The sequence below is a fragment of the Pseudorasbora parva genome, chromosome 7 (assembly GCF_024679245.1).
Source record: "Pseudorasbora parva isolate DD20220531a chromosome 7, ASM2467924v1, whole genome shotgun sequence".
Classification (NCBI taxonomy): Eukaryota; Metazoa; Chordata; class Actinopteri; order Cypriniformes; family Gobionidae; genus Pseudorasbora; species Pseudorasbora parva.
Genome location: NC_090178.1, coordinates 37,493,155 through 37,510,193, shown reverse-complemented (window position 1 = coordinate 37,510,193; position 17,039 = coordinate 37,493,155). Strand labels below are relative to the sequence as shown.

At 36.8% G+C, this 17,039-nt stretch overlaps 1 protein-coding gene across 1 annotated transcript in view; it reads left to right on the top strand.

Moving 5' to 3' along the window:
* Positions 1 to 17,039, top strand: part of adcy2a (adenylate cyclase 2a) — a 175,350-nt gene that overhangs the window by 154,288 nt on the left and 4,023 nt on the right. The window contains exons 18-23 of the mRNA XM_067449225.1: positions 3,459 to 3,643; positions 4,476 to 4,560; positions 10,897 to 11,055; positions 11,863 to 12,009; positions 12,261 to 12,368; positions 12,940 to 13,054. Coding sequence (XP_067305326.1) covers positions 3,459 to 3,643; positions 4,476 to 4,560; positions 10,897 to 11,055; positions 11,863 to 12,009; positions 12,261 to 12,368; positions 12,940 to 13,054 — 799 coding nt within the window. The remainder of the gene's footprint in view (positions 1 to 3,458; positions 3,644 to 4,475; positions 4,561 to 10,896; positions 11,056 to 11,862; positions 12,010 to 12,260; positions 12,369 to 12,939; positions 13,055 to 17,039) is intronic.

The window sequence follows — 17,039 nt, the reverse complement described above, 5'->3', positions numbered from 1 at the left end:
GAGTTTGTACAGTCAAAGGTAGACACTGCTATTTTTTTGAACACACCCCTTTCAACTAATTGCCCAATTTCACAGCCTTAAGAGCGTGCATATTATGAATGCTGGGTCTTGTTTGTTTTCTGACAATCTACTGAACCTACTGGTAACTTGTTTGCCACGTAGCAATAAAAAATATACTAAAAACCTTGATTATTCTGGTTAGTCACATTGTACTGCTATTATTTTGAACAAGACTGTATATATAAACACTTTTTTCAATAATATTACTTAGCTATATATACTTGCCATATATATATATATATATATATATATATATATATATATATATATATATATATATATATATATATATATATATATGTATATATATATATATATATATATATATATATATATATATATATATATATATATATATATATATATATATATATATATATATATATATATATATATATATATATATATATATATATATATATATATATGTATGTATATATAGTGCCTTGCGAAAGTATTCGGCCTCCTTTAACTTTGAGACCTTTTGCCACATTTCAGGCTTTTTTAACAAATCAAAACCTGAAAAATTGGGCGTTCAAAATTATTCGGCCCTTTATTTTCAGTGCAGCAAACTCTCTCCGGAAGTTCATTGAGGATCTCTGAATGATTGTTGACCTAAATGACTAATGATGATAAATAATCCACCTGTGTGTAATCAAGACTCTGTATAAATGCACCTGCACTGTAATAGTCTCAGAGGTCCATTTAAAGTGCAGAGAGCATCATGAAGAACAAGGAACACACCAGGCAGGTCCGAGATACTGTTGTGGAGAAGTTTAAAGCCAGATTTGGATACAAAAAGATTTCCCAAGCTTTAAACATCCCAAGGAGCACTGTCCAAGCGATAATATTGTAATAGAAGGAGTATCAGACCACTGCAAATCTACCAAGGCCTGGCCGTCCCTCTAAACTTTCAGCTCATACAAGGAGAAGACTGATCAGAGATGCAGCCAAGAGACCCATGATCACTCTGGATGAACTGCAGAGATCTACAGCTGGGGTTGGAGATTCTGTCCATAGGACAACAATCAGTCGTATACTGCACAAATCAGTGCCCGGTTTCCCGATAACGCTCACTCTTAGCCCGCTAAGAAGACTCAAAAAGATATATCTTACCAAAGTTGTTTATGTTTCTAAGTATGTTCCCCGAAGTGTCTCTTAGGAAGCTTCTTAACACGCTGCCTCTAAGAATGACTTAACAAAGGTGCTGTCCCAAGTGAAGGTGCTGAATCGATTGCTCAGAGATTGAGTTTCCACTTCACGTGAAGTTGCATTACGGCTTTAAGAAAGACAACACGTTCTATGCAAATGAAACATTCCTCAAATGATTACAGTAATATTTATTTCAACATAGTTTAAGTTATCCGTAAAATATAGAATATTAACGCTATAAAATTGTCAGTAATATGTTCACATGATATGTTGTGAACGGTAGACGGGTATCCCTTGCTAATCATCCACCCTCCTTATTCCGTTGTTCTTGACATGCGTTAAAGACTTCTAAAAATTATGTAATACACTTTTATATTAATGGTACACTATACAAATGATGAGTTAATTTTAACACAATGTATTGTGTTAAACTACTTAATACATCATGTGTCATTTTAACACATTGTGTGTTATTTTGCGTTGAGTTTGAGTTCAAATAAATGAAATGGACAACACACTTGGGAGGCAATTTTTTTTAATATAGCCTTGTCAGGCAAAATGTCAAAAGGGCTTAAGTTTTGTCGAATAAAGACATTGACATGGACTAAATGTCTCTGTGGTCGGCGTTGTCTTTGATTTAATAGAAGGATACATTGTATCACTGCCAAAGTTGGTTGCTTACTGGACACCACCATGCTTACCCATTTATAGATCTTAGCCATTTAGAGCCAAATTGTTTGCCAGATGTTAATTATCTAAAGTGATTGCCATTTTAAACGCTTTAATGACATTACAAAATAGCCCAATTACCACCATATTAGTTCTGATACCAAATAAAGTCAACTTCATAAATAGGCCTGTATCCATTGCAAACATATTTTATTATTAGTCTTAAAATGTCCAAAATATAAATTCATTGTTTTTATTTTGTACTGTACTGCGCTGATTTCTAAAGACTGCTGCACAGTGGCGGCGACTAGCGTCTTGAGCTTATACAATGCTAAGAGAGAGCTACGACTGGTCCAGACCAACCTTACAAAACTGTGACTTACATAAAATATACTTAGCGTACAAATGTTATGGGAATCGTGCCATAGGGTTAAGAGAGAAGTTAAGTAATAGGTTAAGAGCTACTTAGCAATAAGAACGTTTTGGGGAACCGGGCCCTGGCCTTTATGAAAGAGTGGCAAGAAGAAAGCCATTCCTTAAAGATATCCATAAAAAGTGTTGTTTAAAGTTTGCCACAAGCCACCTGGGAGACACACCAAACATGTGGAAGAAGGTGCTCTGGTCAGATGAAACCAAACTTGAACTTTTTGGCAACAATGCAAAACGTTATGTTTGGCATAAAAGCAACACAGCTCATCACCCTGAACACACCATCCCCACTGTCAAACATGGTGGTGGCAGCATCATGGTTTGGGCCTGCTTTTCTTCAGCAGGGACAGGAAAGATGGTTAAAATTGATGGGAAGATGGATGGAGCCAAATACAGGACCATTCTGGAAGAACCTGATGAAGTCTGCAAAAGACCTGAGACTAGGACGGAGATTTGTCTTCCAACAAAACAATGATCCAAAACATAAAACAAAATCTACAATGGAATGGCTCAAAAATAAACATATGCAGGTGTTAGAATGGCCAAGTCAAAGTCCAGACCTGAATCCAATCGAGAATCTGTGGAAAGAACTGAAAACTGCTGTTATAATTTATATTTATATAAACATGCTATATCAATGACGAAAAAAAATGAGTCTAAAATACCAAATACCCTCTATGTAGATATCAGAGAACAATTTAACATATTGTTTCAACTCATTCTAGGGCACCTTTAAGTCTTCAAGTGGCCTCTCACAAACGCTCTCCATCCAACCTCACTTTGCTCAAGCTGTTTTGTAAGGTGGAATGGGCAAAAATTTCAGTCTCTCAATGTGCAAAACTGATAGAGACATACCCCAAGCAACTTACAGCTGTAATCGCAGCAAAAGGTGGCGCTACAAAGTATTAACTTAAGTGGGTCGAATAATTTTGCATGCCCAATTTTTCAGTTTTTGATTTGTTAGAAAAGTTTTAAAAATCCAATAAATTTCCTTTCACTTCATGATTGTTTCCCACTTGTTGTTGATTCTTCACAAAAAAATACAGTTTTATATCTTTATGTTTGTAGCCTGAAATGTGGCTAAAAAAAAAAATATATATATTTATAACAAATCAATGTTTATAATTTCTGTGTTTTTCTGCCATTAGTATTTTATCTACAGTTGCATTCTGGGTCTGATCTCCTGCTCGGTGTTTCTGAGGATCAACTATGAGCTGAAGATGCTCATCATGCTAACAGCGGTGGTGCTCTACAACGTCATTATACTTCAGACACACGCATCTCTGCTGGACGAGTACAGCAAGTTCCTCTACAAAACAGAAATCCTGGAAAGGTGATAGTTTGTTAAATTCATAAATTGTTGTCAAAATTATATAGAGACCAAAATAATACACCAATATGTGGTTGGGCATGTACAATACTAAAAAAAATTCATCCTTCCTGTACAGCTAAATGTAAGAGATTCCATTCTTCTGGGTAGACACTAGATATTGGAACATGGCTGTGTTTTTTTTTTCATTCAGACACAAAAGCATCATTGAGGTCAGGCGTAGAGTGTTGGGAGTTTCAGTCAGCTTAAAATCAATTTATCTCCAAACTGTTGCCACAAAGTGCAAAGCACAAAGTTATCCAGATGTCATTGTATGTTCATTATTATGATTTGTTTTTTTTACTGAATTTTACTGGGGCCCATTAAGAAGAAGGCATTGTCCTCATACAGTACTTTTGACCATGTAATTTTGTATGTTTGTTGCATACCATTGTAATTGTATCAGCTTTAAAATTAAATGTCTCACATTGTTTCAAACATTGTAATCATTGGTAATATGCCTCAAACCATCAGAGTTTTTAGTGTAAAACAATTCATACAATTATCTAAAAACTCTTGATGTTTAGATCCATTATCCGAGAACTAGCCCAGCAAAATCGATTTGCTTCACGCACAACAGTTTCCTGAGGATTACAGATTTTGTTCTAAAAATCAAAGAAGGATGTTGAAAATAAATCCGTGTGAACCAGCATAGACACTTCCTGTTAATTGACAGCTGGGTTGGACATGGTCTGCTGGCCATCCTGGGCTACAGATGACATGATTTGTTACAAAAACACAAGTGATGCTGACAAGCCGTATATCTCTCTGTCTTTTTTTCTCTTGTCAAAACAAGGCCAGGAGTTCTGAAAGACTTGAAGACAATGGGCTCTGTGTCTCTCTTTATATTCTTCGTCACCCTGCTTGTTCTAGCTAGACAGGTGAGTGTTCTTTTTATAAGGCAAATCATTTGTACATTACAACATCTGGTGCAATAGTGTTTCTTTATGAATTAACTATGAATTAAAATAAAAATGTTGCCTTAAAAAATTATATTCATTATATACAAGACTAATATTTAACTGTGTCCTGGATAAGAATCTGGATAATGGAATATAATATTTTATTAAATGAATAATTTGAACAATCATACTGTATTGTATGAGACATATCCTTAACATTTTGTATTTATGCAACAAATTAACAGCCTACAATTAACTTACATGTTTACCTGCATTACTTGACAGAAGCATTCTGGATTTATTCGGGGTTTCATCGATAATACCTTTTAAAATAACTTTTGCACATGATTTTGTTATGTTCTTAACAACACATATTGCCTGTAGTGGCTAAAATCCTTTAGAAACTATGGAAAAAAGCTGATATCTTTGCTCAATTAGTCTGCCTTCCTCAACCTTTTAGCATTTTATTCCTTGTTTATACTTTTTATATATATTCCAAACTTGCATTGGGTTGGATTTGAGGAAGCAGAATTATAATTCCACATGCTAAATTTGAAAGTAGAATTTAAATGGAAGACAAAGAAAGTAGTTTTAAATAATACGTATGTCATTACTTTGAATCAACATAAGAAATAACACATATAGCGGTTGTTGTTTTAAATGTACTGAACTCCTTCAAATTGGGCACCTTATGCCATTTTATATCCAATAAAATGTTCTAGTGTCCCAACCCTGGAAAGTGCATTTAACAATATAGCACATGTACATACATGCAATATACAAATCAGTGTTTAATATAATGATTAACTATAGCAGTTCTAAAGATTGCTTCCTGATTCCTTGCTACTGCTAGAGACAGATGATATTAGTAAGCAGGATTGTCACTTGTACATTTTTTTTATTGATGCTATTTAATGTTTTCTATTAAATGTATCACATGGACTTCGCTAAAAATCAGTTGGATTGAATTTAGAATTTTAGGAACACAAATTAAACATAACAGTAATGAAGTGAGCCAGAACTCTGACATTGATTTTTATGGGTGTTCCAGTACATGCAGTTCATTATTTTTTCAACATGTTTGTATATACAGCATGAACATAGTCAGAACTTGTTACAGTTCTATTTTTTATTAGGGTAGCACATTCATGTGATTTTTCAACCTCCTGTCACAATGCTTGCAGTACAGTCACTACTGTATATACAGTATAATGCTACATAAATGAAGGTGACTTGACTGTGCTTTAAAATAATTCTGTGGACGTTGTGGCCATTTTCATCTGGTACAAGTAACATCCAAAACTGACCAGATTTAGCCATTTTAACAATATCAGTAGCAGCGTGATAGTAGAAACAGAAGATGGACAGATTAATATTCAGGGCCACTCTCCTCAGGGTGTTTGTCAAACCTCTCTCATCCATGTAATTTCAGACAGGCGTGTTGATTTAATTCACTTCTTTATTAGTCTGTTTATTTCCTTCATGTGGCTTATGTTACAAAGCGACAACAGATCTCACTTGGTTTATTAAAGGAACAAGAGTGTCGTTTTCTATACCTACTTGCAATCAGTTTTAAGTACCCTTGGGTTTGAATTGCAGTGCTCTCAAACTAGAAAAATAAATGTAACAATAATTAATCTGTAGTTTTACTTATGGTTTTATAATATGTGATCATTCTATGAAGATTGTTTTCCTTATTGAGCAGTGTTTTTAGACAGTAACATTTAGCAGGAAAACATTTTTATTTGCCATGTATATATGCATCAATTTGCTTTAAATAAAACACAAGCAATGATACATTTGTCCTATTTAAACATAGTTTAATGTTTAATAGTTTAATAGTTTGGGTTGAAAAAACTATTCAAATCCATGCCTAATGACTAGTATGTGAATAGAATAGAATAGAATAGAATAGAATAGAATAGAATAGAATAGAATAGAATAGAATAGAATAGAATAGAATAGAAGTTTATTGTCATTACAAATGTACAAGTACACAGCAACGAAAATACGTTTGGAGTAAGCCTCCGGGCTGCAGCCAATTGCGGCGCTGCCACGCGCTCTCCGAAGAAAATAAATGCAGATTTTGCAAAGCATAGCATACGTACATAAAAGAAACACAACATAACATAACACAGCACACGTGGTCACGTGATGGGATTTTTTGTTTGGTTTGGGTAAGGGATGAATTGAAGGAAGGAGGCAGACGGATGGAGGGGGGGATGGGATCGGGGTGGGTGTGTATGGTGCAAGTAAGAGTCTGAGTTTGTGTTGTGAGAATGTCAGCCATAACTTAAGATGTTTACAGTTCAGTTCTGTGGCTTGCCCTTGAAGGGAGATAAGGCAGTGCACGGGGAACGATAGCGGACCCAGCTGTCAAGCTGACCTCCCAACCGAGAGGAATTGTGTTAGATAAACAGGATTGGTTAGACTAGAGGATTGACAAATGGAACAAGAGAGAGAAAATAAATAGTGGTATAATTTCTAACATACAAATTATTATTATTATTATTATTATTATTATTATTATTATTATTATTATTATTATTATTATTATATGTAATCCTCTAAGAAATGACCATTCAAGGTAATAAATAATTGCAAGAACATATGTTGTTGTTCACATACCGTATATAGTGGTGAAAGGGATGTCCGGAGGAATATTTGCACAATATTTGCTTTGAATTAGTTCAATCAAAATATTAGGAGGGAAGAGGGATACACTAAACTTGGTTAAGGTATTAAAATGGCAACATTATATGGCAAGCAAGGCACCTCTATCATATAATTACTAAATATTGGCTTGCAAAAAACTAAAACAAAAACAAAAAAAGCTCAAAGAAAATACTGACATCAGTTATTAATCAATTAATCATATTTAATTGGTTCTTCCTTGTTTTTGAATACAGCAGTCATTCTTATATGCACTGACTCTACTAACTTTTCCAATTTTCCTTACGTTCTTCCCAAAGTTAAGCTTCATTTAAAAATCGTCAGGTATATCATTTACCAAAGGTTTTCAGTGGCTTAAGGTCAGGGGACTGAGAGGCCACTTAAAGACTTAAAGGTGCCCTAGAACGAGTTGAAACAATATGTTAAAGTGTTCTCTGATATCTACATAGAGGGTATTTGGTATTTTAGACTCATCTTTTTTCGTCAACGATATAGCATGTTTATATAAATATAAATAATAATAATATAAATATATATTTATTTTTTTACAAAATGAATAGAAGCCTTGTCAAATGACTATAGTTATAAATTATATGGTGGAGAAGGTGACGTTAGCTAGAAGGATTGAGTGAGCGATCTGTAAGCAACTAAAGTAACGTAAGTATGAATATAGTTGGAATTGCCCCTTTCTTCAGATTTAGACGCTGAGCGAAGCTTGCTTGATATTGTCCCAGGTTAAAAAAACTGTTCACGGTGAAATGGGCAGAGCAAACGAACGATTTTGAATGAAATTGTTGCGGTATCTGATCATAATAAACATCAACCACTACTGTTGACATTTTTTATCTGTGGGAAGGGTATGAAAAGTCCTCACATCCCCTGCACAGCCTGGAACATGACATTTGTGACGCTCGTTTACCTGCAGAACTCCTGATGACTCGACTGCGCAGTTCCGCCTGACAATGAACATGTTCTGACATATACAAATGTTGGGTGCGTGCATATTAATGATCCCAGTGATTGCGTCACAGGTGGTATTATGTTGAGATTCACCTATTTTCCGGTGGTGTTTTTCATGCACAAGATTTACACAAGAAGGAGGAGGCAATGGTGTTTGCGACTCACAGTATGTGATGTTCATGTACTGAACTTATTATTTCACTATTTATTATTTCACAATGGCAAGGTTAATTAAATTTTTCATTCTAGGGCACCATTAAAAATGCTGAGCATGAACACTTTTATTGGGGTGTATTTTGGGATCATTATCATGTTGGAAAATGCACATTTACTCTCCAAAGAGATCCTTCGTACATGCTACATTGTATTCCGCAAGATTCCCAATTATGATATTTTTTGTTCAGTGCCAGCAACTTTGTAGATATTTCAAACAAGAATTGCAAACATCCATCCCCAATACCACTATGATTTCCCCTGCTATGGCATAAAACTAATAAATGGTTTCTTGACTTAAGGTAGGGAGGGACGCACCAAACCGATGCCAAAGAACTTGAATTGATTGTATTTTCGCCTCGTGTTGCCTGCATCGGGGGGAAAAACAGCATCCGAACATACCAAAAGGACTACTTTCAACTAGCTTGTGCATTCTGCAACTGTGTGTAAAGGAGATAACTGTCTATTTAAGCAAATATAGTCCTCTATATTTGTCATTTAAAAAGTGAAATGGAAACTAACAAACCAGCTTGCTTACCGTTTTGAATATCAGTCACGCTGATCACGTTCTTTATTCCACTCTGCTCATGTTCTCATGAAAATATTTGCACAGTGTTGCTCTGGTAAGAGGTAAAATTATAACAGCCTTCTGTTCAGTTTTCACTTACTTGCACGCTATCATTGCTTTTGTTCTTATTATCATCCATTGTTCAGCTAAGAGAAAAAACTATGTTGGCTAACCCTCAAAAAGGGCCAATGTTTCCAGACAGCCGACCGTCAGCTTGGTGTGTCTTTGACTTTACAGTCCAAGATGAAAGGGGTTTGGAGGTCTCATCCAGGTCTTTAGAAGCTGTTTTAAAAGGGTCCCACATTCATGTGATTTTCATCCTCCTGCTAAAATGCTCACTAGTCTTCCTTGACCAGTCACAGTCACTGTGCTTTGAAATAATTATGTGGATCTTGTGACCATTCACATCCTACATGAGCAACATCCAAAAACCGACTGACTATATTTAGCCATTTTAACAATATCCTCCTAGGTTGCAGAGGACAGCTCATTCTATCTAACCATTTTCACTAAAACCCACAAAATAGTATATAATATAGCTACTTCCCAGTACCCACATAGTGATTATTTAATTATAGGCTGAAAATAAGGAGTGCAAGATTGGCATGACCACTTGGCCAAAAATGATATCTGAAATTGAAACCTTGCTGCTGGTCACAGATAGAGGTTAGTAAGTATACTATATTGATATTATATTGATAAGAATGCAATTGATAGTGTAATCTGAATAGAGCCTCACACTAGATGGCATGATATTATGTCACTGTCATTATCCTGGTTTTATGGTATGTTTTGTTAGGAATCTTATGTTGAAATATGCTCTCTGTTTGTCTCCATAATTACCCTCATTAGTTCCTATTACAACAAATAGCCTATACCTGTCCCTCCTGAGCCCCTTTGTTAGCCTGTCTATTTTACCTCTGTGCTTCAGTTGTTCTTTTTCTGTAATTGCTTCAAACCATACATCAATGGAAAGCTTGCTTATTCAGCTTTCAGATGATGTATACAGCTAAAAAAAAAAGACCCTTTTATGAATGGTTTTGTGGTCCAAGGTCACAAATAATAAATCTGATCGATTAATCCAATAAAATAATTATTAGTATTCTACTGTTCATGTGTTGACGTGATACAAATTCGCAGGTCATAGTTCAGCAAACACCTTGGTTACGACTGTGAAGAGGGAACACGACGCTGCGTCGATTGGCGCTGAGGGAATGTTTTGTCTTGAGAATAAGAGTATGCCTCTCAGTAGCGGCCGATAGATTTAGCCATCTCCTTGGTGTCCCTGAGAGAGTGATCTGTGGCCCGAAGTAATTAGCAAACTACACCAGGCCCAATACCCCCCGCCCTCATCTATATCTCCTAGCAATTCAGCCTGGTAGGTCTGCAGCAGTGACATAGTGTGTATGCTTTACCCACAATCGATTATCTAAATAGTTTAGTGGGTAATGCCTTTAGGGAAGGTGCTGATTTAAGGGCAAGATAGCTCACTAATATCAAAGTATCTAGAACAAAGGACACTGAATTGTGGTTTCCACAATTTATTAAGCAGCACAACCATTTTTAACTTGAATAATAATAAGAATGTTTCTTCAGTACCAATCAGCATTTTAGAATTTTTTCTTAAGGAGACTAATTATTGTAATGTATGCTGTAATGGCTGCTGAAAATGGAGCTTTGCTGTTAGAGAAAAATAACCAGTCTGGGTGAATATAAGAAAATCTAATCTTTTGAACAAATATGCATAATTGATGAGGTTGATGGGGTCAGCTTATGTTTTAAAAGCATCATAGTGTATATGTATGTATTTCTTTTAAAAATAAAGATGCTCTGTATGGTGTTTGTAACTGAAATAGTGCTGTGACCTCCAGTCTCTTTACCTCTGTGTCCTCTTGTAACAGAATGAATATTACTGTAGGTTGGATTTCCTGTGGAAGAACAAATTCAAGAAGGAATGTGAGGAGATAGAGACCATGGAGAATCTCAATCGCGTTCTGCTCGAGAATGTTCTGCCAGCCCATGTAGCAGAACACTTCCTTGCCAGGAACTGGAAGAACGAGGTAAGAATGTAGATGGAAAGAACAAATAAAGATCTAAGATGTATTGCCATTTTTGAAGGTATGCATCCAAATTCATAACATGTTGAAAACAGTTTCTGTATTCAAAGGTAGCATGAAGGTGCACTGCAAAGTTGTAATATGTACTAATACCTTTATACTGGCTTACATCATGCTTAAAAGTACACTGTAAAATTCAGGTCTCCAATTGAACATGTTTTATTCACTGATCACATCTAAGTTTTTTAGTTGGCCAAATTTGCCCACACTCTCAGAAAAAAAGGTACAGTGCTGTCACTGGGGCGGTACCCTAAGGTACAAAAGTGAAAAGGTACATCTTTGTACTTTACTCACCCCTAAATGGTACATATTAGTACCTTAAAAGGTACATATCAGTACTTTAAGAGTGCAAATTAGTACCTTAAAGGTATATAGTAGTACTTTAAAGGTACATATTAGTACCTTTCCAGTTTTGTACCTTAGGGTAACGCCCCAGTGACAGCAGTGTACTTTTTTTTCTGACAGTGCAACTAACAAATTTAGATGTGACCAGCCACTAGAAAATGTTTAATTGGATCCCTGATTTTTGGTCAGCGCAAAAAACTTGTGATACGATTAATAACACATACAACTATAAATTGAATCTTGGTGCTTGGGAGTGATTGACAGCTGCCAGGAGTTGTTTTCTTCTGGAAGGAAAGGAAAATTGGTTGAGATTACACTTTTAAAATAATGTTTCTTTTTGTTCAGCTTAAAAGTCAGTCTTCAGATATTTTATACCTGAGCTTCCTTTTCCTCTGTGAATGACAGGATCTGTATCACCAATCATATGACCTGGTGTGTGTGATGTTTGCTTCTATCCCGGACTTCAAAGAGTTTTACACAGAATCAGACGTAAACAAGGAAGGTCTTGAGTGCCTCAGACTACTCAATGAGATCATTGCAGACTTTGATGAGGTAACGTATCGCTTTCGCTTCTTCACTCTTGAACTTTTTCCCATTGAAGTGTACTTTGAACTTACTGTAGTTAGCAGATTCTGCTTTTTTGCTATGGAATTGCATTCATCCATGAAATTCATCTTATTATGTAAAAAAAAAAAAAGAAAAAAAAAAAGTTATTACCATGATGTAGTCCTTTTACACAATGCCGTTTTGATGGTTTGTTTGATGTTAACCATGCTGTGGTTATGTTGTGTTTTAATGTGTAGTTGCTCTCAAAGCCAAAGTTCAGTGGAGTGGAGAAGATAAAAACCATTGGGAGCACATATATGGCAGCCACTGGGCTTAATGCCAGCCCAGGGCCAGAATATACGCAGGTATCAGAAATGTATTCAATCAATCAACCAATCAATCAACCATCAATCAATCAATCGATCAATCGATCAATCAGTCAATAGACTGTCAAATCATACAAATGTTTTATTGGAATCAGACCTGATTATTGTTTTACTTGTGTCTACTTTTATTCATCTTTTTTTTTATCCTTGTAAAATGCATTTGAATTAAGTTATCCATTGTTTGGGAACAATTTTTTTGTTGATATTTCACTATAGGCATTCTTACTAACTATAAGTAACTTTGCAACTACATGTCAACTACCAGTCATTCAAGTATTACTGTCTTGCTAAAACACTTTATTTTGATGGTCCCCCCAGAGATGTTCTACTGTCTATTTGTAACTTTACAAATGCATGTCATTTTATTCCATTAACCAGAACCCTAAGCTAAAAGTCTACTAATAATCTAATGAAAGTCAGTTGACATGTAGTTGCAAATTAATGAGATATGTTGATATGTAGTTGAAAAGTTGCTTATAGTTAGTAGAATGTTTAAAAAGGACTATTGAAAGAAAGTGCAACCCATTGCTTTTGCCATTCTTGTTTTTAGGAGCATGACAGGCAGTACATGCACATTGGTACCATGGTGGAGTTTGCCTTTGCACTGGTGGGGAAGCTTGATGTCATCAATAAACATTCCTTCAATGATTTCAAACTCAGAGTGGGTGAGTGAAAACAAGAGATTACCATTATTGGGGTCTGAGCATCAATGTAGGACTTACAGTGATGCAATGGCCCCTTTTTTGTATTTTGTTATACGAGTCTTAAAGTGTATCTTAAATATTATGTAAAGTATTACATAAGGCTTAAGGCTTAAGCCTATTCACAGACTAAAATTCATTATTGAGAAGTTTTAACTGAAAAAACCCCACCATTGGTACACCTATAGAGTAGCATTGCATCCTGCATATCTCCGAAAAGTCTTTATTTTTTTTATAATTATATAAGAAAGATGCGCTGTTCCGAGTCTTTCCGAAAAAAGCCGAGCGGGTGGGGGCGTGTCGTGTGAGCGGAGCTAAATAATGACGTGTGCAGCAGCGCGCTGCTATTGTGTTGAGTCGAGTGCGTCGTAAAGCTGTGTCATCCCTAACAGCGGGAAAAAAACTTTATTCAAAATAAAAATATGGCTTTTAATCAGATACAGCCATACATCTATGATCCGGAATCAGACCCAGAGGCTGCAGTTGAACAGGAGCAGCAGCAAAAACGACTAGAGCAGGACGTCTCTATCTGGTACAAGTTATACACTAACTATATAATATGCTTAGCGACTTGTGTTATTTACATATTTATACTTGAATTATATCGTCGTATTTTTGTCTTTGAAGGTGTACATGTGGGAAGTGCAGTTGTGCACGTGTGTTTGTGTGTTTACGCGTGGTTTGTGTAGACAGGTTAAGTTAGTGTTTACATAGAAAGACACGGAATAGTAGCGCATTTGAATGAAGAAGCGCGCTTATTTAGTTCAACATATTTCCCCCCTCTTTGTGTATTGTTGAGTGCTTTTACAATACACAAACATAAAGTTACACATATAGTGGCCAGCTAAACAAATGTACACGCACTACACATCGCATGCTCCATTGATCAATTAACTATACGTGATCATGTTTGGGCTACTTGATGAGCATAGGCAAAAACACAGACATTTGAAGCAGTCTCACTCACCGCCTGCGGTTCTAACGTTGGGACTGCTCCATCCTTCAGCATTAGGCGATAGGAAAATCCGGCGTCAAGCTGGGCCTTGTTTATGAAACAGTCGGCACCGAAATGCAGCAAACAGATATAAACATTCGCGCAACTCAGTTGCTGATCCGGAAAAGCAAATTCCATCCACTGTTGCCTTAACGCAGGGGTTTTGGGGAATCTGTGCAGGACTGTCTTGGTCTGGCAACCAAAAACGCACTTTTTTGGTGACATTGTTATGTGCACATCACCTGTCCAGCATCCTACAAGCCAGCGCTTTGATGGGCGTAGCCTGTTACTTTCGCTCTCTCCCTCTCTCTCTCTCTCTCTCTCTCTCTCTCTCTCTCTCTCTATCTCTCTCTCTCACGCGCTTCCGGTAGAATTGTCCGTACGGCCCATACAAGGAAATTCCGCCCCCATTAACGTCAAAGGGGACACATGATCTCAAAAAACTTGCCGAAACTTATGACTAACCGGAAGTAGTATTTTTGACAAAGAAATACTCCCATCAAACGTCCACCTTAACTTTTGAAACTTTGTCTATGTTTAGTATGGGATTCCAAGTCTTTAACAGTGTAAAAAGATCAGTATGCATGAAACAGCATTTCACCCCCCCTTTAAACAAATGTTTTTAATATCATTAGGATTTATAATAAATAAATAAATAAATAAATAAATAAATAAATAAATAAATAAATAAATAAATAAATAAATAAATAAATAAATAAATAAATAAATAAATAAACAGAAACCCGATTCCAAAATAAGTTGGGAATCCGACGTAAAATTTTTGCCAAATTCATTATGCGAATCACGAATATGACTTTCATACTGGTTCGGTCGGGTCGCGGGTTAACAATGACCACCATCAGTGACATTGACCTAGAGGGCACTGGTGGAAATTGGGCTACTGTTAGTCAAAGAAGGAGAGGAGGAAGGCGTGTCCATAGGCAGAGAGAGAAGAGAAAAGGCAGGTGTTTAGGACTGAAAGTAGGGACTTTGAATGTTGGTACAGTGACAGGTAAAGGCAGAGAACTGGTAGATATGTTGCAGAGGAGGAAAGTTGACATTCTGTGCGTCCAGGAGACCAGGTGGAAAGGGAGCAAGGCTAGAAGCATTGGATCAGGGTTTAAACTGTTTTATAATGGTGTGGACAGGAAGAAAAATGGAGCTGGAGTGATCCTGAGGAGGAGTTTGTGAAGACTGTTCTGGAGGTAAAGAGAGTGTCAGATAGCTTGATGAGTTTGAAGCTGGATATTGAAGGTGTGATGTTGAATGTTGTTAGTGCCTATGCTCCACAAGTAGGTTGTAAGCAAGATGAGAAAGACAGATTCTGGAGTGATTTGGAGGAAGTGATGCAGACTTTTACCTAGAGATGCACCGATTGCAATTTTCTTGGCCGATTCCGCTTGCCGATTTTTTTGTTAGTGAGATCGGCCGATACCGATTTTTGCCGAATCCGATTTTCTTTCTAAGAACTATAACTGACAGCATATACAAACAAAAATCCACTTTTTCTTCAAAGCTACATTTTATTTTTATTATAAAATAAATTAGTAAACATTACAATCGGCCGATCGCAGATCAGGGCAAATCATGCAGAAAATCGGCCAATTCCGATCTCTGGCCGATCAATCGCTGTATCTCTACTGTTAACAGAGGTGAGAGGGTAGTGATAGGGGCAGATTTGAATGGACATGTTGAGGAAGGGAATAGTGGGGATGGGGAAGTGATGGGCAGGTATGGTCTTCAGAAAAGGAACCCAGAAGGACAGAGTTTGGTAAACTTTGCTAAAAGTATGGAGATGGCTGTGGTGAACACGTACTTTCAGAGGAGGCAGGAACACAGGGTGACATATAAGAGTGGTGGCAGGAGCACTCAAGTGGACTGTATTTTATGTAGACGCTGTAATCTGATGGAGATTAGCGATTGTAAAGTAGTGGTAGGTGAGAGTGTAGCTAGACAGCATAGGATGGTGGTGTGTAAGATGACTTTGGTATTCAGAAGACAAAGTGGTGAAAGTTGGAAAAGGAAGAGTGCTGTGTGGTTTTCAGTGAGGAGTTGAGACAAGCTTTAGGTGGTCAAGAAAGGCTTTCAGATGACTGGACTACTACAGCCAAAGTGATCAGGGAGACAGGTAGAAAGGTGCTAGGTGTGTCATCTGGAAGGAGAAAAGAAGACAAGGAGACTTGGTGGTGGGATGAAGAAGAGTATCCAGGAGAGTATCCAGAGGAAGAAGTTAGCTAGAAAGAAGTGGGACCATGAGAGAATGGAGGAAAGTAGACAGGAATATAGGGTGATCACTGTGGCGACCCCTGCAGGGAAAAGCCGAATGAAGATTACATTTCATGGCATCTCAAAAAAGTTAGGACACGGCTATGTTTACACCTGTGTGGCATCCCTTCTTTTTATAACAGTCTGCAGACATCTGGGCACTGAGTAGACAAGTTGCTCAAGTTTAGGAATAGGAATGTTGTCCATTTTTTGTCTAATACAGGCTTCTAGTTGCATATCAAAAATCTTAAGTCTTCTTTGTCGCATCTTGCTCTTTATGATGCAGCAAATGTTTTCAATGGGTGAAAGATTTGGACTGCAGGCTGGCCATTTCAGTACACGGATCCTTCTTCTATGCAGCCATGATAATGTAATTGATTCAGTATATGGTCTGTCAGTGTCATGTTGGAAAATGCAGGGTCTTCTCTGAAAGATACGACGTCTGGATGGGAGCATATGCTGTTCTAGAACTTGTATATACCTTTCAGCATTGATGGTGCCTTTCCAGATGTGTAAGCTGCCCATGCCACACACACTCATGCAACCCCATACCATCAGAGATGCAGGCTTCTGAACTGAGTGCTGATAACAACTTGGATTGGCCTTGTCCTCTTTAGTCCGGAGGACATAGCGTCCCAGTTTTCCAAAAATAACTTCAAATTTTGATTAGTCGGACCACAGAACTACTTT